General features: G+C 37.8%; 2 protein-coding genes across 2 annotated transcripts in view; one reads left to right on the top strand and one right to left on the bottom strand.

The window, feature by feature from the left end:
• LOC149104673 (ribitol 5-phosphate transferase FKRP-like) overlaps positions 1-27,500 on the top strand; it is a 211,763-nt gene that overhangs the window by 27,084 nt on the left and 157,179 nt on the right. The gene's annotated exons all lie outside the window — the stretch shown is intronic.
• LOC149104685 (uncharacterized) lies at positions 286-1,382 on the bottom strand. Its single transcript, XM_089272252.1, has 2 exons — positions 1,104-1,382; positions 286-814 (listed from the first exon to the last, which is right to left on the bottom strand). Exons 1-2 carry the CDS (start codon positions 1,380-1,382, stop codon positions 572-574), a joined length of 522 nt encoding a protein of 173 aa, XP_089128378.1. The 3' UTR covers positions 286-571.

Genomic DNA, 27,500 nt, shown 5'->3' with positions numbered 1-27,500 from the left:
TTTCTTCCGTTTTAGGTCAGTTTTGTTCAAATTGTCAGTGTTTTTCTAAGAATTCTACCGTTGTAACATCGTGGCATCACTGTGAGTTGTTCTCATGGCCTATCGTCAATTAAACGTTCTGGTTAAAGTGAATTTGTCCATGGTTTCTCGCCGTTCGCAGCTACAGATTGGTTGAAGCCGTTTAATAAGTGGCAATTTGTTAACTGGAGGAAAACCAAGCTCTACTTTCGTTCAACAACTTTCACGGTGTTGAACGGCATATTTCAACGGTCAACATCACATGATACACTGTTTAGCATTTGCTGAACAGGAGCTGCAGCATTTGTTGCTCAACAAATGTAGAACATGTTTCATAGGATCCACTGAATCGGAGAAGCAAGCTTACCTCAACAAATTATAAAATTTGGAATATCAGTTAAACTTGGTGTCAAGAGCCAATTTAACTGTTAATTTTCAACGAGAAGCTGTCTGTAAGTGATCGATAATTTGTCTGGGGAAAGGACCAGAAAATTCGTTTAAGAGAGTCAAAAATCATGGTGAACTATTTTCTAGAAATATGCGAGTATTAGCCTTAATGTGTTAAGAGCGGGATGTTGAAAGTTTCGGCTTCCACCACAGAATGTTTGATGTTCAACGAAATTTGCGCTAAATGATAGTTACAACACAAGGGTATGTTAGGAGTAGCATAGTTACCATTCTCACAGTGTTCGCCCTCGAACCCAGTAGTACACGAGCATCGATATCCTTTCTGTGTAAAACCGGACTGACAAGTTGAGTTGTTCTCGCACTTCCGTCCGATCTTTCCGCACTTGTTCTGAAACGCAGAAAAGGAAAATAGTTGCTTATAAATAATCTACTACTCTCTTGTTGTTAGAATAAATGAATGAATGACTGCTCAAGACACACGTTTATTTCACTCTTGGGATTGAAATTCTGTCAGCCGATTTTAGCCGACTCAACCCGGACGTAAGAAAAGTAATTTATGCACAAATATTAAGATTTTCGTGGAGAGCTTATATGTCCATTAACTTTGGTGTAAATTGGCTTATCAAACAACTGAAGGCGAAAAGTTTAAAAAAAAAAAAAAAATGATAGTCACTTACTTCGGCGCCACGATAATAGTAAAGATAGTTGTCTGTCAGATTCCCGTCGTGCTCCAAGTGAGTGGAGTTATTCAGCTCACATTCATGTGTTCCGTTGGGATCTTTGTTCTTAATATTAAGACTGACACAGTTTGCATCCAGGTAGCAACGGTATTCACACTGGTCCAAGTCATTGACAATCATGGTTTTTATCCAGTGGTTCACTAAACGTTTCTCAGCATAGAAATAGTGGGCTGGAAAGTACAGCTCACGTCCTCCATCTGAAAAAAATGTAAACATGTTTATCTAGAACTTATAATAAATAAAGGAAAATTTGAAACAGGCTTTTATAATTAAAGTCTGAAACAAAAATAAACAGTCAAACATTTTAAAGAACAGAGTAATTTAGGAGTGAGTGCTGAGGGCTTATGTACATAGTATCTCCTATCATCATGCAGTATATCTTTATTTCGCTTTACTCTCCACGCACGAGATTGATTTTTTTGCCAGACCTTTGTATAAACAAATCGGTAAAACTATAATTTCTAACCGGTTCGTTATTGTTGTGATACCAAATATATATGAAATAACTTCTTTAAAGGGGAGCTAAGAGTGTACTCGCAATTTTCTTTCCCGCTTGCTAAGTCTTGTGAGGATCCATGATAACTGCATGATTTATTTCCGAGTTCACCTTTCAGTGTCATCTCTTTTTTATGAAGAATTTACGACGAAATGCGATAGTAAATCGAGAAATTTCAGATTTTAGTGGACCAGATTAATTTTAGGTACTTTTCAGTCCCTTTTACATTTTCTGAAAGCTAAAGATATATCAAGTAGGTACCTTGAATAACACTGATAACATCTTATTTATGGGAACTAGATAAAATAAATTTCACAGTTCAAAGAAATAATGCAAACGCAGGTAAAATTATATCATTAGTTTCATTTCACCAGTACTTTCAACTGTTTTTTCCATATGTAATGTGCTAGAAATAATTAATTTTTTAGAAGAATTTTAAAACAGTCAAACAGAAGCTTGCAACACGATGTAGACAATCTCAGTACAAAGTGTTTGTTTACATGCTACTCGTACCTCAGGTGAATTCTTTCTTAAAAATTCCACCCTGATGCTTAAATCACTTACTTGGTGTTTAAATGAAATAGCAAACTACAAATATTTAGAAGACTGGACACCTCGAAGTCGTAATTTAGTAATAATTAGAGAACAACGTAGTGCAAGTGACGGCTTGTTTTGTAATCTTCTCATTGCCGATATCAAGCGTAAATTCTCCTATCTAAGCATCACACATTTCTCAGTTACTGTCTTTGTGAGAATTTGGAGGTATTTCAACATAATACCCATGTTTTTTTTTTGTTTTTTTTTGCCAACTGTCTATTTAGACAGCCTGTTAATATTCTGACAATAGAGAGTGCTGATCAAGCTTTTCAAGTTTAGTTTTAAAAAAATTAGTAGTTGTGGAACCCGAAATTTCGCTCAACGGCAGAAGAAGGAACCGTCCCCTCCAAATATTAGCTTTTGTTGACTGATAGGTCAGATCAAGTCTTCGAGAAAATTTACGTGTTGCAAGAGAGAAATTAGATTGCCTTAAATTTGGAAATGGCTAATTAGTATGAGACACGACGTCTATGTCGGATTTACATCATCATTGATTTTAATCTTTGGCAAATTTGTACAAAATAATTCGCATTTAATTCGATAACACTTTTACTATTGGGTCTAGACCCCGGCAAACTTTTCTTTAGAATTTGCGCTTAAACAACCTCTACTAACAGTATTGTTATTTTAAATTAGCGGTGGGTATTGATGAGAATCACGACAATTTTAGTCGTTACACTGTGGGTGAAAAATAGGATAAAATTCTGTATTCCTATCCAGCTTTTTTTATGCATTTTTCTGATACTTTCACGAGTGTTTCTGTAAATTGGTCCTGAACCACAGAAACAATTTGGAACATTATCAGTATCTGGGCCAAGTCTTCTTTATTAAAGCTTTCGTAAAATCACCAAAAAATGCTTTACGTAATATATCTAGTTTCAAGTTTCATTGGGCGCTTATCACTCCTTAAATTAAACACTTTAAGACTCTTTCAGTTGCGCACTTTAAGACTCCTTAACGTATGTACTTTCAGACTCCTTCAATTGCGTTCTTTAACACTCCTTAACTTGCGCTCTTTAAGACTCCTCAAATAGTACACTTTAAGACTCCTTGAATTGCACACTTTAAGACTGTTTATAAATAGCGCACTTTAAAACTTCTTAAATTACGCACTTTAGACTACTTAAACAGCGCACTCTAAGACTCCTTAAATAGCACGATTTAAGGCTCCTTAAATTGTGCAGTTTAAGGCTTCTTATGTTACGCACATTAAGACTCCTGAAATTGCGCAATTTAAGACTCCTTAATTTGCGCAGTTAAACACTTCTTAAATTACGCACTTTAAGACTTCTAAAATTGCACACTTTAACACAACTTAAATAGCGCACTTAAAGACCCCTTGAATTGCGACTTTAAGACTGTTTAAATAGCGCACTTTAAGACTTCTTAAATTGCGCACTTTAAGACTCCTTTAATAGCGCACTTTAAGACTCCTTAAATTGTGCACGTTAAGGCTCCTTAAATTACGCACATTGAGGCTCTAGAAATTTCGCAATTTAAGGCTCCTTAATTTGTGCAACTAAACACTCCTTAAATTACGCACTTTAAGACTCTTAAAATTGTGCACTTTAACAATCCTTAAATTGCGCATTTTAAGGCTCCTTAAATCCCAGACTATAACACTCATTAAATTGCGCGCTTTAACACTCCTTGAATTGCGCGCGTTAACACTCCTTAAATTTCCTCTTTTTATCATACATATTCAAGCACCTGACTATTACCCACTGCACGATCTTGAATTCAAGTTAATTTATACTATGTTTTAAATTCCTTTTCCTCGGGAAAAATGCAAGAAAATGAAGAAAAATCAAAATATTAATTCTCTTTACTCGTGCCATCACAATGTCAACAGCGCTTTCTCAGGTTCTGTGTTTGTATCGCATTTCACAAGGAAGGCTTGTACATGAACGAACACCAAACCGAACAAATAAATATCAGATCAGAGTTCTCTTGTCTGCTCAAAAATTTGCCTGGCTTTTGGGTGATTTTTGAGAAACAGCAGCAACTTCCTCTGAAATCTTTGTGAGTTTCGATCTACAGGCCAAAAAATTGCAGAATTGATTATTCTACTCGCGCTAGGAAACGGACTGTTTTAATAAAAAGCATGAGCCGTACATACATGTATCACAAAGTAAAATCAGGTTTAAAACACAAGATAAGAAAATTGAAGTAATTTGAATTTGGTAAACACGGCTGATGCACGTATCGTATACATGATATGGTATTCAAATGACGCACGTATCTCACACGAGATATTGTTTATTAGACTTAAAAAGATTGAGTGACTGTCCAAGGATTTACAGTAAGCACCTCTAGTTAACTCTTAGACACACTTTCCAATGAAGAGGAAAATGCTCAGCTTAACCTTTAATCAAGGAAACATGGTTTCTTCAAACTGTTGTCATTTGCCTTTTTATGTATTAGAGGTAAAGCTAGTTTAAGATTTGTCTCACTTCCTCGTTTTACATGACAATGCGGCACTTTTTTGAATGACCTGGTTATGAAGACAAACGGGTGTAGCATTCTATCACATCGCTTCCAAATCTACGGCTAATCAGAGATCATAAGCGAATGTCTTGGTTCCCGATTCAACCAGTGGACTACAGACTAACCCTCGATCACGAAGAGAAGTAGATAGGCTTGCTTACATATCACGTAATTTTCAAAAATTGGAAGACTATTGTGACAATATCAGTTTATGCTTCGCTTGATTTCCTTTATTCTCGTCATACGTCCGCGCTTGCCAGGATAAATGTAGTACAGAGAGATACAGCACTGACTCAGCGTAAGACAGAATGGAAACAATGTGATGCTTATTCGAACATATTAGTCTAAGTATAATTTCCGACTAAAGATTCGTTTCCCAAATTATCAAGAATCCTTTAACAGCCATCTTTAACCAAACTGTGGAACGCTGACTTAGAAATTAAGATAGCATCTATAAAATACAAAGCAGGTAAAGAGGAAATTTTTTTAAACTCACCCTGCGCCCGAGTTGGACAAGGGATTACTGAAATCCATGACACGAGAACAAAAAGCAGAGAGAAACTCATTCTTAACTTGCGGCGGATGTCTCCACTTAATAAGACTCAGATACAAGTCAATACAGTATTGAGTAATCACCATTGATGTCTTGTCGAATTAAGCTCCAGCAAAAGCTAACAACGATTAATGAAAGATGGCATGATATGGCTTGAATTTAAAACAGTGCTCAGATAACAGACGTAAACCAATCATGTTACTTATTCACTTGACAAGAGAGTGCACTCCACAAAGTACATATAAACTTTCTGCTCTGATTGTGCATTTTTAATGAGTAAATAGAATACGGTTCTTTAGTTAATTTATTTACCTACATGTAGGTTGGTTACTGAATACATTTGAAGGAGAGCCACTCTAGTGAAAGTTTGAGTTTGAGTTGTTTTGTTTTGTTTTGTTTTGCTTTTTATCGAAATAAAAGGCATGGTTAAGGTCGTTACGCTAATTCACTGTCCTCAAGCGTTGATAGAATAAATTATCTGCAGTTAAACCTCAGATCAACGAAGAAAATAAATTTCTCAAATTTCGGTTTTGCTTCTAAGAAATAACATTCTTTCTTAAACTGAACGCAGCGATGATTCAGTTTCATATTTCCGCTATTTAGTCTTGCATCTAGATATTTTATTGTTATACTTTCATTTGTTTTAATGTTATTTTTTTTTGAACATCATATATAGTTTATTGAGACGGTAACCTTCGTTAATGATATCCATTTTTCATCCGGCGTGTTTGCCCTTAAATTTGTACATTCTACAATGAGAAAGTGTACATGTTGAATACCCAGACATGTGAAAGACTATTGGGAGAGAAAGCTACTCAAGAATCAATAAAGTAAACGACGACAGATTTTCTAATCAGAGTTTACACTTCCTACCAATGCCTTAAAACTTTAAATTTATGCAATTTTGCCCCTTGATATCAAGTTTCTGTTGATAGTTCCAAGACATCACTTGTTCCATTAAAGTAATTGAAAATTATCCCTTGTCTCATGCAAAAGGCTATAATTTCTTCTTCCCAAAAACCTTTGGAGTCTCCAACAAGCAAAGAACGAGAAAGATAAAGATTTTAAAGTACAAGAACTTTAGATTTACGTGTGTTAATGGAAAAGTGTTCATCATTCGGCCAGTTGTTTGTTTGCACAGTTTGACGCTGTCATGTTTCGAGGAGTTTACGTTTCTATTTAAAGACGATTCGCTCAAAGGCTGTTAGAAATACATAATAAAACACGCAACCAAACTTACTAAAGTGCAGTTCTTAGAAGATCCATTTTCTAAAGGAAATTAATACTCATGTTAATTGAGGTATTTGAAGTTAAGGTGACCTAAATTAAGGCGAATTGAGGTAAATACGCAACAGATGTGTTTAGTTTGCCCACCATCATGTACGTTAATTAAGCTGACTATTCTACCAAAGCTAAGGGGCATTTTATTTTCGCTTTATGAAAAGTGCGAACCTCGTCTGCTAAATAAACGTTTGTTGAACTTAAATCTGTAATATAATTGAAATATCACCAAATACATTTACCACCCTATCACAAATTGGTTAGAATGGCGACTTAAACTAATCCCGAAATTATCGAAATAAAGGCTACTTAGAACTTAATGTTTACAAATACAAGGAAAATAAAGCAGCACTTCCTGTAGAGAAGGTTTCTCTTTCGTGAATTTTCAAGCGCTTAATGCAAGGAAGAAGATGTCCAGTGATTCCATGACATGTACAATGTAGCTTGCTAATCCCGAAATTATGAAAAGCGTTTAATGAACAATTTATGTTTAACATTTGTAAGGAAAATAAAGAAGCTGCTCCAGTAGAGAACCTTTGTTCTCTGTTGAAAGATGAAGAATTTATAAAGTTAGATTAGACGTGTGGAAAACTGAGTGTTCGGCCCATCGTTTATCCTCAGATTGTCGATCAGCGTTGTTTTCTACAAGAAGAACTATGACTTGTATGTATCCTTCTATAGAGCTCATGATTGAAATACTTATTAAATCATGAGCATTCTCGTTAAGATGTTTTAACTAAAGAAGATGATTACGGTAAAAGTGACATACATCTGCCTGATATTCAAGCACTTTCTCCCAACTGCTATATGCGAAAATGTATGTCAGTAAACTACTGAGGAGAACAGCATATGGTTGAGTAAAACTATATTTAAAAAAAATGCATGTGGGCAAATTTGAAAGAGAGTTATGAAGTTTTAGCTTCACCAGGCTTCTCAAAGCTGGGTTTACGTCGATGGGTTTTCAACACCCTAGTGCCAGTTTTATGCTTTTCTACTTGTGTCGAATGGAAGGAAAAAAGCTTTTAGCGATAATAAAGCTTTTGTTTTGACGAGCATGCCACATCTTGCAGAAAAGTTCAGTACAGGCCTCAAGCTCCGTTTAGTTATATAATGTTAATGAGGTTCATGTTTCTCTATGTGATGTTATTTTTTAAACAGGAAAGGCCAGGAAAACGCCATTCTTCTTTACTTTGAGAAGCCTTTCGAGTAGGCAGCATTTTTTTTTACTTCATAGGCACTTTAAAGGCTACGCAGCTTGCAAATTTTAGCAAGTAATTTAAGCATACATGAACATTTGGTTGCTTGCAAGCAAACTTGTGGCTCATCTGTCGTTAAGAGACGTTCAAATTAATGGTAAAATTCAGCTAATTTATTGGCAGCTCGTACTCGTCTCAATATATTCGTTCGTTCGTCTATTTGGCATTCATTCATTCAGAAGAGATGATGTTACGGTGGCAAACAAAGTGGACGTACTGAAGAAACCCCGCGTACGAAAACTTCAAGATCATTTGACGTTTTTTTTTTTTCTTTTTTGGAACGAAAATGTCAGAGAAAATAGCTTACTGGTCTTGAATTATGACCTGCTTGTTAAAAGTTAATTTTGGGAAGATATTTAAAACAGTCGCACAGAAGTTTGCAATACCATGTAAATAATCTGGGTACATTTTTTTTTTACTATTTGTTACTCGAACTTCTGGTGCATTCCTTCTTTATACCACATTGGACACTGATGTTGGGACACTGGGCACCTCGAAGTCGTAATTTAGTGGTAATTAGGGAAGAACGTAAATTAAAATCGACTTTTAAAAGTGCGAGGGGCGGCATGTTTTTTTTTTTTAATCTATCCGTCCCCGAGATGAAGCGTAAATTCTCACTACTAATCATCATACATTTATTAGTAATTGTCCTTCTGATGATTTGGTGTTACATCAATATAATAGCCACATTGTTCTTGCCACCTGTTTATGCAGACAGCATATTAATATTCTGATAAGGAAACAGGTGCCTATTAGCTTTTCAAGTTTTGTTCAAAAAACAATAGGTTTAGAACTTGCGTTTTTCCCAGTTCATAGAAAAAGGAGGAACCGTTCCTTCGCATTATTAGCCTCTGTTTGGTCGACTATTAGGGCTGATTATTTTTTAAGAAGAAGTTTCGTGCAACAAGACAGAAAATAGATTGCCAAGGAAATTGCTAATTATACGGACACGAAAACTTTGTTAAATCTGCATCATGAACGTATTTCTTTTAGGTACAGTTGTATGTATGGCAAATTTAAACGAGAGTGGGTCTTCGTCTCTGGCAGGATTGGCATTTAATTCCATAATATTTTTACCCTTGCGTCAAGACCTCTTGCGTCAACCTCCGCTGAGAGAGTTATTTCAAATTAGCGGTAGGTAAACATCATGATCAGAGCCATTTTCTTCATCACACTGTAAATAAACATATAATAAAATTTGATGTTCCTATTTAGTTTCTTTTTATACACTTTTTTCGGATACTTTCGCGAGATTTCTTTCGAGTTATGTGTTTCTATCGGATTATGGAAGTAAACCTTCTTACAAGTACGAGCTGAAAAACCGAACAAATAAATAATAGAACAGATTTCTGTTGCTTGCGCAAATTGGCCTGCATTGCGGGTGGTTTTAAACAAACGGTAACAAATTAACTTCCTCTAGCATGTAATTTGAATTACAGGCTAAGAAAAGGTAGGGAACATTATGCTTCTTTTGCTAAGAAACCGACTATTTTAATTCAAAGGATGGATTATATACATATGATACAGAGTAAAATTATGTTCACATCACAAGATAAGAAAATTAAAGTAATTTGATAATTTGATAACTGAATTAATACAATTTCGACATTGTTTACAAGACTTAAAAGGATCGAGTGATTGTTCAAGGATTTACGGTAAGCACCTCAAGTTAACTGTTAGACACTTATTCCAATGAAGAGGAAAATACTCAGCATCAACCTTTTATCAAGTAAACACAGCTTTTTTTTTTTTTTTTCTGCTGCTGTCGGTTTCGTTTCATATTTTATAGGTAAAATGTTTAAGCAAGCAAACGGAACGATGATCCTGCTGGTATACGTAGGATCGATAGTGATCTAATCGGCTTTACATATAACATGAAGAATACAAAAGCAAAAACCTACACAACGTAGAATGATTTTTTGAAGGTGTACTATAATTCGGCTGGCCAAACCAGCCTTCTTCAGGTACAATGGAAGATTAAAAAAAAAAACACGCACCAATGTAAAATTTTCCATTGTACCTGAAGAAGGCTGGTTTGGCCAGCCGAAATATAGTACACCTTCAAAAAATCATTCTACGTTGTGTAGGTTTTTGCTTTTGTATTCTTTACAGGTAAAGCTGCTGACTTAAGAGCCGCTTCCCTTCTTCGTTCTAGATTTTGACAATGCATCATTTTTTAGAATGAATTGGTTACCAGCACAAATGCGTGTAGCATTTTATCACATCACTTCCAAATCTACGGCTAATCGGAGATCATCAGCGACCGTCTTGGCTCCCGATTCAAACAAAAGACTTAAAACTATAACCCTTGATCTCGAAGAGAAGCAGATGGCCTGCTAAGATAACATTTAAATTACAAAATTGGTCAGAATATCGTGACATTAACAGTCTGTGCTACGCTTGATTTTCTTTATTCTCGTCTCATCTCCGCACTTGACAAGATTAATACAGTACGGCGGAAAGATATGGGGCTGACTTTGCGTAAGACCGAATAGAAAGGGTTTGATGTGAATTCGAACAAATTAGGTATAATTTCTGCCTATCGCTTCGTTTCCCAAATTATCAAGAATCCTTCAACAGCCATCTTTAGCTAAACTGAAGAAAACTTAATTAAGATACTATCTATATAAATTACAAAGCATGTAAATAGTACATTTTCAAACTCACCCTGCGCTCGAGTTGGACAGAGGATTACTGAAATCCATGGCACGAAAACGAAAAGCGGAGAAACACTCATTCTTAAATTGCGACGGATGTCTTTATCTAATCACTCTCAGATAGAAGTCAATATAACATCGAATAATCACCAGTGATGTCTAGTCGAATTATGCTGAAACAAAAGCTAACAACGACTAATGAAAGATGGCATGATATGACTCACAGTTAAAACAACGCTTTGATGTCAGACATAAGCCAATCATGTCACTTTTTCGCGTGACGGACGACTCAGCAGACCACAGCTCGTATATGCTTTAATTCTGTTCTAATTGCACATTTGTAATGAGGAAAGAGGATACTGTTATTTAATTAATTCGTTTACCAAGGTTGACTGGATATGTCTAAAGGTTAGCCATTCTTGTGTAAATGTGAACTTTTTCTTTATTCGAAATAAAAGACATAGGTAAGCTAATTCGCTGTCTTCAAGCGAGATTAAAAGGAATTTTCTGCAGTTAAACTTTGGATCCCAGAAGAAAACAAACTTCAAAAATTCCGGTTTTACTTATCGCAAATAACTACGCGCAAGATGACTCAGCTTCAGATTCTCGCTTTTTATTCTCATCGCATCAAGCTTCTTGATTGGTATACTCTCATTAGTACCATATCCTCACTGCATACTCATTACCTCATCGCATAAGATTAAGTTATGGGAAGAGTCCGCGACTGATGAGGCAGTAGGCATGCAACGAGGATATGAGCAGATAGGAGCTTGGTCAACCGCCACCAGGGGAGGTGGGCGGGTCGCAAAAGACGACTGTCTTTGTGGAGTACAGGACGACAAGACCACACTTCAAGCGGACAGACCAAATATAAACTCCAAATGGCGCGAAGCATTACCGACGCCACCAGCACGGGCGAAAACGGGGGAATGTGATGGAATAACAGCATGTTTTGTAATGAGCTAATTAATTATGCAGTGAGAATAGTTTGAATGTTATTTTTGTGAACTGGATGGCTTATCAAGTTGGTATCGTTAATAATTTCCCTTTTTCATCCGGCGTGTTGTCCCTGAATTTATTTCATTTTAAATGATAAATTCTCGATGTTGAATACCCAGAGGAATTATAGAATATTGGAAGTAAAAGGTGCTCAAAATCAATAAGGTTTACGACGCAAGATCTTCTACTCAGAGCTTACACTTTTCTTTTTCTTTTTCTTTTTGCTCCTTGACATCAGGTGTCTGTTGATAATTCCCAGACAGCACTTTTTCCCTCAAAATAATCCAAAATTATACCTTTTTCCATGTAACATGATGACCAAGAGGCGAAGAAAGCGGAAGATAAAGATTGTCAAGTAGAGGTAGTTTAGCTAAACCACATGTTGTCAGTGTAAAAGTAATTAGTTCGTATAGTGTGATAGTCCGGGTGAGTGTAGTTCTGAAAAGAACTGTTGTTGGTGACTGACGTTTCGACAACCTGAGCGGAAGTCATCTTCAGAGTCAAGTGAATCGTGTTTGTCAGTCGATGATGTTATAAGTCTGGTCCGTTGAACGTGATTGGTCAGTATACCAAATACCAATACATGGACCAAAAAAACCGACCATTTGACTAACAATAGACGGATCAAAACCCACCAATGACTGATGACAAACTTTACACGAGTCTTTCAGCCAATACCATCATGGCTATACTGACCAATCACGTTCAACGGACCAGACTTATAACATCATCGACTGACAACACGATTCACTTGGCTCTGAAGATGACTTCCGCTCAGGTTGTCGAAACGTCAGTCACCAACAACAGTTCTTTTCAGAACTACACTCACCCGGACGATCACACTATACGAACTACTGATACTCCTGGGCTCAAACCATTTACTGTGTAAAAGAAATTGCGATCATTATGCGACCAGAGTTTATATTCACAGTTTTACTTTGTCATTCTTAAAATAGTATATATTTCTATTGAAGAAGAATTCGCGAAAGGGTTGTGAGAGAAACAGAGCACAGGGTTAGGGAGAGATTGAGGTGGAGAGAAGATGTTGCTGCCCTATATGCCACGTGGTGAAGCAGACAGTTATTAGTTATGTAGTTTACCCAGCAGGTTGATGCCGTTGCCCGGAGTGTGGCCGTCACCATGTCAAGGGTGCGAGTTGGGGCGTTCAGTGTATGTGTGAACCAGTACAGCCAGTCAGCCATTCACCAGTTGCCTGGCACTAAGATGGACCACATTGCTTAAAACGTGCTACCACTATAAACTCTTCACCAGACACCCCCATAGAACGAAGAAGATTCAGTTAATTTAGTTTTCACCTGCAATCATGGACAAAAGTCTTGAGACAAATTTGCGCTCTTGGCGCTTTTGCACACACGCCAAACAACAGTCACGAGCGAAAACAACTTCACTTGATAAGGCTCTCCCCCCACCCTACCTACAATGTGTAATTTCGTGTGAGTTTTAACATTTTATTTAGTAGGGAAGAGAGAATAGCAACGCCTCTTTAAAAGAATTGCAGTGCTTTTTCAAACTTCAGTGACAAGATAAAAGATAAACACAGACAAGCACGTTGAATTACATAAGTATCCCAAGGGCTTTTGTCCACCATTGCAGTTCTTGATTTGTTTTATAACGGTTTTCAGTCTGCTAATTTATAGATTTTAGAAAGATAATTACATTGGTTACAAAACGAGCACACGATTCAAAGAGCGAAAAGAACTATCCCCCTTCCCCCCTCAAGAACAAACAAACCAACAAAAACGAACCAAAGAAAAAAACCTGCGAACCTCTCTCGCAATTTGAAAACCGGTGTCAACGTACACAACAAGAAGAGAATCTTGGCAGTGGAGTCGAAGTTAAAAATTACATTGTATAGTCTTGTTAATGTAAAATTATAACTACATCAGTGATTGACAGGGAGTGGCTCGGGAAGGTATCAGAATTTCCCTTATTTTCCTAAATTCTTGGTTCCAGACCTCGCACCAGTTGACCGCGTATTTAAATTTTATTATGGCCGCCACACAACACAAAATACGAGCGATGAAGATAAGCTTACATTTCTTTCCAAATCTTAAATTTGCTAACCCTGAGCAAAAAAGATTACGTCCTATCCGATTGATACGGTGTGGTCATGTTAATTTGTTATACGGTGAAGAAAAAATCGTCACCGATCGAGTAAACGCTCTTAGAGCGTCTAGTTACATGTAATGAGGGTAGAACTGAATTACCTTGACAAAAAAAAAAAAATTAGTTTACAATAAGTGCTAATAAATGGCGTGTAATGGATTTCAAAAAACTGTCAACTCAAAAGTTAACTTAGCATATACATGTAGGTTCGTGACACTAGAAGCTGTGAATTTGATATGTTTTAGAGAATAGTATTTACATGTAAATCTGTGCATTTAGAGGCTGAAACAATGTATTTAAAACCTCAAAAATCTGACTCAACTATTACTTTTTTAACTAGAACTCTACAGAATATCTTATAATGGCTTCATTATCAAAATGTTTGCTACCATTGCAACATATCCCTATCAAGTGGTCAGGTCAAGGCTTCAGGTGAGGACTGTGCAGGGATTGTTTGATGTCGTTCAAAATGGTGTAGCACTTCCCATGTAAAGCTTTTCAGACCAGAGGGCCTTCCAAGAGCAGTGGGTCATGGAATATATTGCATGACTTTGTATGACTGGTAACCAGTCTACAATCCCAGACAAGAAAAGTTGGGACACGAAGCAAATTCTCCCGTCCCACCACTGACAATGTTGATAATCAGGTGATTTTGTCCCTTTTTGTTGAGAAAAACGCGACATTTGCCAACATTGATTAAGGGGGATAAGGAATACGTGATCCAGCTCAGCTGTCCCAACTACGTTTGTCCGGGATTGTCTGAAAGAGATATGCGAAGAAAGGTAACGCCAACGATTGTCATGGCGTCACAATATTTTAAAATTTGATTTCGGGTCAATGACGTACACTTTGTCTCTGTAAATTGGACAGAACTTTTCTACGTCAATCTGGTTTAAGGCTCGGTGCAGATATTCGTGGAATATAACTCGTAACCGCCTGTAAGAGAACGAAATTTGCGATCTGCTTCAAACAAAATGGGATTTAGAGCTCTTGTCTATTATTTAGGACATTTTCCAGGATTATTAATTCGCGAAGAAGCAGATCTTTGTGTTATTTCACGGAATAGTGTTAAATAAGTTGATTGAAGCTTACCCGTGTACAGTGTTCAGATATATCACGATTACACGCGACACAACAACTTCCGGGTTCCATGCATTTAATTAACGCGCACGAATAACCAACAACGGTTAACCATTTGAAAGTCAGCGTTTTGCAACCTAACCTTCGCTGATCTTCCCAACTGGTAGAAGGTACACAAATTTCTCACTTCACACGTTTGAAATGCAGGATGGAAGCAATTTGGTGGCAAAATAGTAGAGTTTGACACTTGAAATATGATCAACCATTTGCCGGAGACTAAGTTAACTACGTGTCTACCCTTCCTATCTTAATTGAACGGTTAGCCATATAAACCTTCTCGCAAAGCTCTGTTTTGCTAGTTCTTGATCCCAAACAATGTTAAATAGTTTTTAGTAATTCCTATGAAGCGGAAAAAGGTATAATTCGAATGACACGAAGCAGTTTGGAACCAAAATGTTTTATCCGGTGACACTTCCAAAGCCGAGAACACACCTCGCTTTATACGCGTTCCGGTATTGGAGAGGAAAACGAAGAGACACATGCCTAATTTAATCGCGTTTAGGTAGCAGCAACGCTTTATTGCTGTGCACTGATAAACTCCGCGAGACAGCAAGGACAGGGCGAAAATATTCACTTGCTCGGTGCCCACTGTTTCAGCCGAATTTGCATCATTTCTGTTTCGCGCGAATCAACCACCCCTCTAAAGAAGTAGACAAGATCATTTTTTCACTGCAGAAACTAGAAACATCCATTTCAACACAATATCTTGCGCATAGTTGGATTTTAGGGGCGAACAAGTGAGTCATTTGCCCCTTGAGAAGCAATAGAGGTTTATGTCACGGACTTATCGATAGCCTACCGTAGAAGGTCATTTAAAAATATGACTTTACGTTCTTTGACGCCTACCCAGGTGAAACTTGTCGTTGCATGCTGTTTCTTTTTAGTAGGGCTCGTTAGCTGTACCCACGAGATGGTACAACTCCCCCTTTTCTCCAACTTATTTTACAGCGAGTGGTTTGACATTCTTTAAATTCTTCTTTCAGCCAATTCCAGAGAAAAACGTTGGGACACAAAGCAAGTTCTCACCCCCCCCCCCCCCTCCTTCCTCCCCCGCCCCTCACTTACAATGTTGATAATCAGGTGATTTTGTCCCTTTTTGTTGAGAAAAACGCGACATTTTCCAGCATTGATTAAGGGGGGGGGGGGGGGGGGGGGAGGGAGTTGGAATGGGGGATACGTGATCTAGCGCAACTGTCCCAACTACTTTTTTCAGGGATTGTAGAAGAGGTTAACAAGCGAGACACGGTAACCTAGCACTGTGTGGTGTTCAACTGTTAAACGAGGCTATTTGAGCTACATGTACAGTAACATTATTGCGGTTTTTAGCTGTTTGTCCTTCGTTTATTGCAATTTAATATTCAGGCTTTTAAAGTAAGTGCTGGTAAAGTAAGGAGGGGCCGGAGGTGGGCGGGGACTCCCATCTGATTTAAAAAGGTCAGGGATGATCGTCGTCTCGCTTAAGGGTGTAAATCACGGATTTTAGTCTCACTTAGGATGTTCACACTATTTTTTGCCGTCAGAGTATCTTTTAGGGTGCACTCCCGAGAAGAAATAAAAACAGTAAAGTAACAAGAAAAATGCTGTCATTTCCGTTTTAAATGGTATTTTTGGCGGGTTGAATAAAGCTCGAGCCACGCGTCATGGGAAGAACAGACCTTATTTTAAAGAACAGATTCAAAAGATGGCAGTGTTTGCTGAGAGGAGGGCTCTATGTTAAGTCACGATACCTGAACTGAGCTATCGCAATTGTCAATTTTCTAATTAGTTCAAGAATCAGTACACAATGGCCGAATACAAAGGAGCAGTGGACATACGAAAAACGTTCAGGTGAGAGTCGAGTCGAGATCTCTTACTCAGCGAAAAACAATGCAATTAAATAGTAAATGGTTGTTGTGTTCGACTTAATCTAACAGTGGATGTCAGTTGACTGTCTTTAAGTTGTACTCTCCTTTCTCTGTGTTTGCCACGTCCTCTAACAAATTGTTGAGCACTGTGGCTAGGGAAGTCTTCAGTAGAACAACAAGGGAAGGGACTCGTCTCTTGCCCCTCACGCCTGAAAAGATATAAGGCCCAAAGGGCTGAAAGCTCCCCCCCCCCCCCCCACCCCCACCACCCAGCCTCCGTTATTGGAACCAGAAAGGGTCCAATCTTTACTTCGGGGCCTAAGCGGGCAAGAGAGGTACATCTTAACTTCGCTTTGCCATTGATCACGTCGTCTGTGTTGATAGATCAGTAGTGCGTACATGTAGTTAATGAAATTTTCGGCGCTATCAGATGCGGCTTGAGTTAAAAGTTCTTGAATTTCCAAATCCAGGCAAATGGTACGGAAATGTCCTACCAAAGTCTCTGGAAATTCTGTGTATTGTTAAATTTTCGAAAAGCGAACCGGCATTCAACTAAGAGATCCGAAAAAAAATTCTGCATGCAGAATAAAATGAAACGGAAATCCACGGGGAGAAACTCGTCAAAATTTGGGCATACCATAGTCTGGAAATTATGAAAAATGTTGTTCCACTCGGGAATTGCCGGTATTGAAATTCAAACCGAAATTTTGGATGTAGTGGAAAACACCCTCCATCAAAATGCATTTATACAACCGACACTCCTCGGGGTACTCCCTTACATGAGCTGTGTAGGTATGTGCGGCCCCAAAGGGTATGGTTTTTGAGCCGTTTTGGTCATATGTATGTGTCGATTTAAGCTGATTTTGGCCATTTTGGTCATAAATAGGGTATGGTTTTTGCACTCTAGCCTTGATATGGGTATGTTCTTAAGAGGAAGCCACTTTTTCATCATTATCGAAAATAAAAATAACAAAGGCCTTTCACAAATTATGTTTATAGCAATTTAACATTGGTCTGAACTTGGTAACTAATTAATACGCAGTTCAGAAACAGTGTGTTAAGTTAAGGGTCAGGTCATAAATAGGGTTTCGAATTTTTGTTCAGGTCATAAATAGGGTAGTGAATATTGCAGAATTTGGTCATAAATAGGGTAAGGGTAAGCGGGCCGCACACCCCCGCCCAATTGTTCTGGGAATACCCCCCCCCCCCGGGGAGGGGGGGGTTGCGACACTTTTAGAAGTAGAGAATTATTAGTATTACTTGTCAGAATCAGCAGACGAACGATTTTTCAAACCCAGCAGGTGTCTTAAGCTTGACTGGGTAGTGCGAGGCGTGTCACTGTGGTTATATCATTGTCGTCTTAACGTGACATCTTCCTTCGTATTCCATTTCAAAATTGTAGATACGAAGGGGTGAAAGGATTTTACAAGGGACTGGTTCCTAATGTTCTGAGGTAAGACGAATTTTTGACACATACAATAATCCCAAATTACCACAATTACCTGTCTGAGAACATGCATTCATTTTTGCGTCTCTCTGCGTTGTTTTTCAATCGTAGTAATGGGGACCAGGATTGCAGTTTTGGTCATTCTTGCTAGCGTGACGGTATCTGTGATCTATTATTTATATCTGCGGCTCGTTTTCAGGAATTGCTGTGCAGCTCAAATCTCGAGCCGCAATGTTTACTGCCGGTCGTGCAGCCTTACATAATTCAAATAATATACTAGCTGTAAGATACAGTACACAACAAAATTGAATTAAGGTTATTCCCCAGTATTGCATTGCGCATCCCTACTGCGCATAATTTCACGCGTGATTAGGCGGCTTTTTCTTTACAGCTGGACCTCGCCATAGAGGTAAATCGTCATTTTCTCGCAAACGAGTATGGTTACCTATCATTTTTTTTTCTGTTGTTTTGAAATGAGTAATAAATTTCCTTGTGTAAAATAAATATGGACCAATTCTCAGTGTAGAACAAAAAGCAATCGTCGGAAACGTGAATTTAGCAAGCAATCCTGACTGCAATCATGGTGCTATTATAAGGATTTATATGGGTATAAACAAGGTGCTGCTGCTGCTAAACGAACATGGGGTCCCCTCATTTTTATTTCAAAATTTAAAGTTGCTATAATATAAACAATCAATAGGCAAAGTTTCACAAAAATCTCAGAGCAGGTTCTATTTCAGTGGAATGACCTTAAAAGAGCACTCAGGTGATAAAGCTTGCGTAATCGCCTGATTCCAAAACCCTAAAACCCAGGGAGAAAAATTGGGAACAAATTCCCCAACCAAGTGCAAGTACATCAACCTCTGCGGATTAGAGGTAATTAAAGCATTCACAGACCTTCAGATATAAACTGGTGCTAATAAAATTTCAAACTAGAACTGAAGCTGAGATCCATGCTTAACAACTGTCTAACCAACCTTACAGCCAAAGACTCAATAAATTAGTCTTAAGCGACACACGTGCATTTCATACCGACAGAAAAATATTTACGTTCTCTTTCACTGTCACGTACAGTTTAGTTCCTCCGAATGGTAAATGCAATAATTCCACCTTCTAAGGTTTCATGTACCGATTTTGTTTGTTTGTTTGTTTGTTTGTTTTAAAAAGCAGCATGTTTGGTAATCCAAATACCTTGCGTTGAAGTCCTTTATGTTGCTAAATATTATACTCGATTTGTTCTTGCTAGTCGCGAAATTACCTCTTCACACATTGTAAATAGGCAACTGGTCAGCCTCTTGCTAGTCGCAGTACAGCGTGCATGTTAGGCTTTTGTAGAGCACCATGGAACAGATACGTAAAAGTATCTACATTACTCGGGTGTCCGTATTAACCGGGTTCTGGTCATAGACTCAGTGAATACATGTTTTGTCGATGTGTAAATAAATCATAACTTTATTTCACAGTGCCGATGTATTTAGCTTAACAGAGCTAATTGAGGACCCTCTAAATTACAATTTATTGTAACAGAAAAAAATGGCAAAAGGTATTGAGTATAAACCTATCTTATCTAAAATTATATACATAAAAATTTACTGAATTAAAATCTACTTCCAAAATGTTTATTTAATCTATGTAACTGAAGAACAAATATGCAAATGTCTCGCACTCACTTTAAAGTTCCCTTGTCAAGTGCAATAGCGTCAATACTCATTTGTTATAGTAAGTTTAGTTAAATTAAAAGCATTTTCTTACAGATTAGAATTGGTACATAATTATGAAAATCTGCAGTGCTCAGATACCCAGTACCTGTAAAACGCGGTCAACTTTGTACACGAACTTGTCACTTGAGATACAGAAAAATGTCCATTGCCGCTATTAAGCGGTTTCTTTATCTTATCTCCCTATGTTCTTGTCATTATTATTGACAGCAGCGGGAAAAAAAACAAAACAAAACAAACAAAAAAAACAACTTAGTTGAGGTTTGACTGAGCTTCAGAGTTCGCGTGCTTTTGAAAGGCGCAATAATTCAAGGACTCTTTCACTTGACGTGGTTAACAATGAAAGTGAAGAATGATCATCCCAGTAAATTTTCCAATTTAAGCAATTGGGAAGAAGCCTGAAAAAAATCAGGGCTTCAATGGGGTTCGAACCCGTGACCTCCGCGATACCGGTGCGATGCTCTACCAACTGAGCTATGAAGCCATACATAGGGATATGAATTATTTCATATATACTTCACGTGGTTAACAATGTTTGAAACAAAAACACCAGTGAAAGACAGAGCAACAATAATTAAATGTTACAAGCAAACACAGACGACAAAGCAGCAAACAAGCAAAGTAACAGAAATAAACAAACAAACGAACAAACAAACACGAAAACACGAAAAAAAGATATTACCAACAAAGAAGCCAACTCGAAACTAAATTGTGAAGTCAATAAACAATCAAAGAAGCAACTAGCAACTTTCTGTCCTTACTATTAAATATTTTTTTTTGTTTTTGTTTTTCAGAGTGACTCCAGCTTGTGCGCTTACCTTTATGGTGTACGAAAACGTAATTCACGCTCTTCTGCCGTCCAGTTAGCATCGAGGGAATTAATAATGAAATAGAAAAATGCCAGAGCAGTCTGAACGATGCTTTTTATACCTAAAATGTTCCAATTGGACCCTTGGTTTGAGGAAAAGGATTTAGTGGGAAGTGGCCATCGTTCAGGAAAAATCTAGAAATGGGTGCATACCTTTTTACCGCATTGTGAATATTACGGAACAGCTACAAATGACAAGAAAAGAGGTGAAAAACTCTCCAGAGACATTGTAATGGAGCTGGAATTTCGTCCGGTTTGATGCAACAACAAGCCTTATAGCTCGAAGCATGTTCTTATTGGTCGTTCGTTGGTTACATGGTTGATTAACAACTTGAGTCTTGTATGGTCGACTCAGGCTGAATGTTATCAATCTTGACATTGAACGATCTTTGGAATGCCTCTAAATTAGTATTATTAGTAAAGTGTTGTACATGATATACTTCATTCCGCGCGACATCACTCGAGTGAGTGTAGAGTCACATGTACTATAGTACTACAGTTGTATAGCAAGGATACAAGTGGTAATAAAAAGGAAAATCCATTAAAAAAATTCCTGCGCAGCTTGCACTCTCCCCTTCCAAAACGGAAGAATGATGGAGAACAAACAAAAAATCCAGCTGTAAGGAAGATATTTTGACCGAAAATTGTTAACCCCGTGCCCCTCATCTCCCATGATTTCCACATGAAACAATCTGTGTAGAAATACTTGTACGCCGTGAGCGACGGTCGAACTGAACCTTCAAAGGTCCAGCATTGAGGCATCCCACAATATAATATTGTCTTTAATAAACCTTTTCCGCTTGGGCGGTTTGTTTTCCCATAACAGACCACGTAATATTCTCCAGAGAATTGTTCTTTCATCCATCTAAAAAATTATTTATTCACATACACGGGACAATTTGAATATTTGAAAAGAAGAATTCTCAACACTATCAGTGCACGGTCTGAAATGGGGCAACAAACCGCCCAGTCGGAAATGGTCTACTGCTAACCAAATTCCTTCTCTAGTTCCATTTGCTTGTTTTTCGGGTACCTGGGCCTGTTACTAATCGCAAAGAAAAAAAAGGCAATGAAAGTAAACGTATACAGCTGTCACGCAATGTCTAGGTTTTACAGTAAGGGCATTTGCAACTGGATTAGTCAGCGCTGCAGTAACGGGCGGGACAATTCCCTGGGTGAAATAACTTGTAAATATAGTAGGAGCCGCAATTCTTTACTTGAATGAAGAGTGAGTTGTCACAACAGGCAGACTTACTAATACAGACGTTTCTTGTGGCTTTACCCTCAACCACTGTAGGATGACTACCATTCAACCAGATAGGATAGGTTGCATCACAACGGTCCATCAGTGGACATGTGGTCACCATTTTTGTGCCTGCAGCTCCTTGGAAGCGATACCAGCCATTGAGTGTGTTGTCACATTCGAAGTTTACTGTCACGTAGTCATATTTTCTTTTTGCATCTGTCAGATTTTGGTAATTTTGCCAGTGACATACATCGACTAAAGGAAATACACAAATGTGTAAATAAATATGTGATAAACACAGAAGACATTTGAACAAGTACGAAAAAAGTAAATCAATGAAATGCGTAATTAAGAATTAATTCATGCTTTAGCGTGCGTCATAGAGCTGCTCGATGCGCAGTCGAGAGAAACTCTAGCGTCTTTAATGCTCTCCGATTTTTCGTTTGGCGTATGAAATACATAAAAGACCTAAATTTCCATTGGTGTAAATCACGTGATATGGGATGAGGTGTACTAATAGAACATTGTCGTATTCTTGGTATTGGACTGGAACTGCAACCATTAAAAAATTGTTTTGGAAAATAGTCATAACCGTAATATCTACAGAATGAGTGTCGGCACCCCCATTCCCCCTTTCAATGTTGGAAAATGGTATAATGCAAACTTGTACTGGACTTAAGTGTTATGTCAACATTACACAGGGGTAGGGACACGTAGGGGCCAAACCACCCCCCAAATGTTTCTTTAGTTCTTGGATATTTCACATTATTTTGCATTACTTAAAAAAGTATTGACTGTTTCTACACCAAACTTGGCAGATGATCAGGTGACCTATTGCCAATTATATTTACGTAAAAAATGTCAGTAAATGTCAAAGTTGTGACGTCACAGTGATGACGTCATGTTTTTTGCCACTTTTGAAGTTTTTGATATGCATATTTTTTACAATGTGTTCGAAAGAGCACATCAAGTGGAGTTGAAACCTGAAAAAATTTTGTCCATATCATAAAAATTGCATGAAATATAGCATTTTTAAATATGAAAAATAACTCTGCAAAATATAGGATCCCCCTTGAGAAAAATCCTCAAATTGGAGCCGTAATTTTGTTCCAGCAAATGCAGCTATGTTTCACATGTGATGTGCCAGATGACTAAAGCAAAAATAAAGAGGAAAATCGCGATAAAAAATTATCCCTCTAGTGTTATTGCCTTAAAAGTAGTTTTGTTACGTCATAACCTGTGACGTCACCCGTTTTTTTACTTTTAATACCAACCTAACAAAGCCGAAAAGCAAATTTCTAAAACCATACGATTTTTGACCACATCAAGCTTTCTATTTTTCTAGATTATTAGCCTTCTTAGAATAAAACTGAAAAAAATAAACCAGAGAGACTGACTTAAGAAGGACAGTATGGTTAAGCAAATTCCGGGGGGGACAACAAAAAAATATTTCATTTACCATATCTCAAAAAATAATCATCATAGCAAAAAACGGTTTTCAGCATTTTACTCGTCAAGTCAAGGCCTTTCCAATGACATAATCTTTACATCAGATTTTACAAAAAATATAGCACGTTTTGGTGACGTCATCAATTATGATGTCATAATCTGACAATTTGTCACAACTTCCAAATTAAAATAAACTGGAGAACAAACAAAGCTCATCTGCCAAGCTTGGTTTAGAAATACATAAACCAAGCAAATATAGCCTTCATGAAACATTAGGAGGGGTGGTTTGGCCCCTACGTGAAGGGGCAAAATGCGAAAAGAATGACGATTTCTAACGCTTGTGACCATGGTTGTAGCTTGGAATGGAGGCTCGTGTGGGGGAATATCATTAAAAGGAGATTAAAGTCATTTGCATTTGAAAATACTCCCCGCATTAGCCGCAGTCTACAATCATGGACAAAAGTTTTTTTTTCAATTCTAAAACACGGATAATTCGTCACATTACATAAGTGTCCCAAGGACTTTTGTCCACGATTGGAATTCCAGTGCAACACCCAGAATACGAAAATGGCCAATTGAGGTGTGTCTTACACATAATGGGGGACGGAGCGGATAGCGGCCAGTTTGTCCTGCATCGTTCCACGAAGCAAGGTCGTTAACCCTGCGCCAAACTCGGAAGACCAAGGAATCACTCTTCATCTAATGTTTAACCTTCGCGTTGTTGGACATGGGTGATCCTAACAGGAGTGCAGGACCCCAGCTGACATAGCTCTAGGGGTCATAGAGACGAACAAACCACCTCGGTTCGGTTAGGTGGTTACCCCATTCAGAATAGTATATTTTAGGGGATCGATTTGTCTTCTGAGGTTTCTCGAGCGACCAATCTTCTCCGTCTATCCATTCGTGTCCCTCGCGCCCAAACATCGAGTTGTTTGTCTCTGTTTTCCGAACAGATCAATGCCGGGTAATACAGTATAATCTGGTTTCACATGTTTTGTGTAACAGTTGAATATATACAGTGGAACCTCGATTTAACGAAGTCGCTGGGGACCGGCCAAATTTGTTCGTTAAATCGAGGGTTCGTTATTTATATCGAAAATCTCGATATAACGAAATGAGGGGAAACGACCAAAATGTTCGTTATATCGAGGTCATAGTTAATGACTGATTTGTAACACAGGTGACTTCTGTCACGCAATTCAATGCAATTTTCGTCACCCAGAAGTGCCGCGTTTTGAGATGCAATTCATTAAGCATGGTGGCTTTCAGAATCAATTATTTTCACTTTTGAGCAGACGTGCAGCTTTTGTTTACAAAAAACAACACTTTCAGAGTAGCGATTTAAAAATGTTACAACATAGAGGTTGTACAGAAAACTGTCCATGTAAACAAGGAAATGGGCTTTAGTGTTGTTATGTTGCACTACCCAACATTTCCGGTTTTCAAAGAAGATAGAGCAGAAGTTGATGGATGTCGAAATACTATAGTGCCAATGTCTATGACATATAATAAGCCGTTGACTGAAAGGTTGCTGTCTCTTTACCATAAGGAGTACAAGGATTTGTTGACTGTTGATCTGTTCAGCGTTTATCTTCTGTCGCATGTTGACATTGTAATTCGTGATATCGAGGTAGATTTTGCGTTTGGGCTTCCGGATTATGTTCGTTATATCGAAGAATTCGTTATATCGAGGTTCTATTCCATACATTTTACTGTAACTTTGGCCGGGACATAGAATATCGTTCGTTATGTCGAGGACCTCGTTAAATAGAGGTTCGTTAAATCGAGGTTCCACTGTAATATATAATGGCAATGTGTAGACAAATAAACAAACTGACGAGTTGTGAAATACGAATGAATGAATGTTTTAACTGAACGAAAGGCCGTAACAGGATTTGTTATATTTGACGCTTGCATATGGTGTTAGACTACGAGTAGTCCCTCTTTCGCTCAGTCCATCGTGCGTGACGCGAAAGAAAACCGCGAGAAGAAAATAGCCGCGCGAGTTCATGCGGCCGTTTTTTCCTCGCGGTTTATTTACGGTCTCGCTCGACGGACTAAGCGGACTAGGCGGACTAAGCGAAAGAAGAACTACTCGTAGTCTAATACTCGTTGAAAGTATGACTGAGTCGGGTACGAACGCACGCGCATTAATAAATTTGTATTGCAGTGCATATCAAAAATAGCGGTGAATTGGCCTGCCATCAGCCAATCACAACGGATCGCGAGTTATGTCACAGTCATATAATGATATCAATAAATCATAATTAATACATGATTAAACGTTCATAATTATCTTTAGTTAATACACACAGGTTTCTGCGTTCCTTTTGATAAGTAAAATTATACTTTTTCAGAGCCAAAAAAGAATAAATTAATAAATGCAACCACACTTCATAAATCTCCATCTACATAGTTCGGTTTCACATGACCTCAGCAAAATTCAAAAGTTCTCGAAATCACTCCCACTAACTAGCGGCATAAGGGTTTTGTCTCAACAGAGTGTTTCCCTATGGATTTTTTTTTTTTTTTCTTTTTGATTTTGAGGCACACTAATGCAATGACGTCTGAAATATTATGGAAACGAATATTTTCACCCAAATAGTGTTTTGCCGATTGTCCTTAAAATGTACACACAAATCCCTTATGCAGAGTTATGTAATATGCCAAAGTTTCCGTTTCATTGTTGGTTTACACCCGAGTTCTGGCTATCAGCTCCATGGGGGTCTTCTGAGACTAATTTGTGACCAAATTTTGAGCTGTTTTTCACTGGCAACTCTCTCACAGAGACATGATTGGCAGTTAGGCAGGACACAACTCGTACCCGGTGCTTTCTCGTGAGAAGCAAGGGCAATGATAACGAGGTTGTTGAGACATCTAGACATCTAGAATCAATCAGAGTCAAAGTTATATGGCGATGCTATTTACGTGACGTATTACATGACAGTGGCAATATAAGCCTTTCTAGCAGAAAAAAATTAACACATATTATGCGTCATTATTATATCAAAAAATTAAAATTGAGAAATTAAGATTGAAAACTCTGCTTAAACAATAACATTCTTTTGCGAAAGTTTTTATTTTTTATTTTTTATTTCTGGGATCTCGGTCGCGTCTCTTCCAATGTAAGTAAGGCCGGCGCGTACTTCTTTTGCTATTTACTACGAGACCAGCAAGTGCAACGCAGATCTTATGTCCCGTCCCCAAATACAACAGCACGTAATAGCATATATATTAAGGCGTTTCTTGTAACGTCCGTTTACAGTATGCTTCAGTTGTTATTCACTTTAATGGGAAGTTAAACTTAGGCTTATATTGCTGGACCCCGATTGCGAAATGTCTTACTTAAAGCTGATTGTTTGAAGACAACTAATTCGTAGCTAGAAACATAACAAACAGGTTTCGCATGGTATAGAGAGAGACTGCAGTAAAGACCAGTTAAAAAGCTGAAAATGCTGCAACACACATCTTCAGAAGTGACGGTTACAAAATATGACAAGATTTAGAGACTAAAACTAAAGTTAGGTGTTGGTAACCAGCTAAACAACAATGAACAAAAGAAAATAATCCGGTGTGAATTAATATAGAAAGAGTTTTTCACCCCCGATGTTTTCATTTAGGGCGCGTTTCAAGTCTTGTAATTCGTAGCTTTCTTCCAAAAAAGAATGGAAGATTTTTAACTAGTGCTTTATGTTTGAATGCTCTGACCAATTTTCAAACCAACAAAAAGTTACATGACTTGAAAATTACTATAATATATTAAAAGCTTCATCATTACTTTTTTTGGCTTAATTTCATGGAAAACAATTCTCTTGAGAGAATTTCGATTATGAAATAATTTAGTTTCGGTTCGATTCGATTCACAGAGTCAGCTATACAACCAGGGATTTGTTTTATAAATAATGTAGTGGATAATAGCTTGTTACAGCTTCCTGAAGCTAATTTTAAGTAACGTGGATTACCAATATCATTAAAAACATTTTTCTCTACCTTCACAGTTAAGACCGTTCCTTACAAATCCATCTTTGCATTGGCAGTTGTATGATCCATCCGTATTCTTGCACTCAAAGTTGGCAGTAGCATCACATGGGTCGACCTGTGCAGCACATTCGTCGATATCTGACACGAGAAAATGTGATATGAATGTTATATTTACCCACTGTAGGAAT

The sequence above is a fragment of the Orbicella faveolata genome, unplaced genomic scaffold (genome assembly GCF_042242905.1).
Source record: "Orbicella faveolata isolate gen_17 unplaced genomic scaffold, um_ofav_v1 contig_34, whole genome shotgun sequence".
Lineage (NCBI taxonomy): Eukaryota > Metazoa > Cnidaria > Anthozoa > Scleractinia > Merulinidae > Orbicella > Orbicella faveolata.
Note: the sequence above shows the minus strand (reverse complement) of the source record. Positions and strands in the feature narration are given on the sequence as shown.

Excerpts from the sequence above, each read along its gene's own strand:
- LOC149104685 (XM_089272252.1), bottom strand. The coding sequence starts at position 1,382 with ATGTTTACATTTTTTTCAGATGGAGGACGTGAGCTGTACTTTCCAGCC. Across the intron at positions 815-1,103 it reads ACTATTATCGTGGCGCCGAA|AACAAGTGCGGAAAGATCGG; the intron begins GTAAGTGACTAT and ends TCTGCGTTTCAG.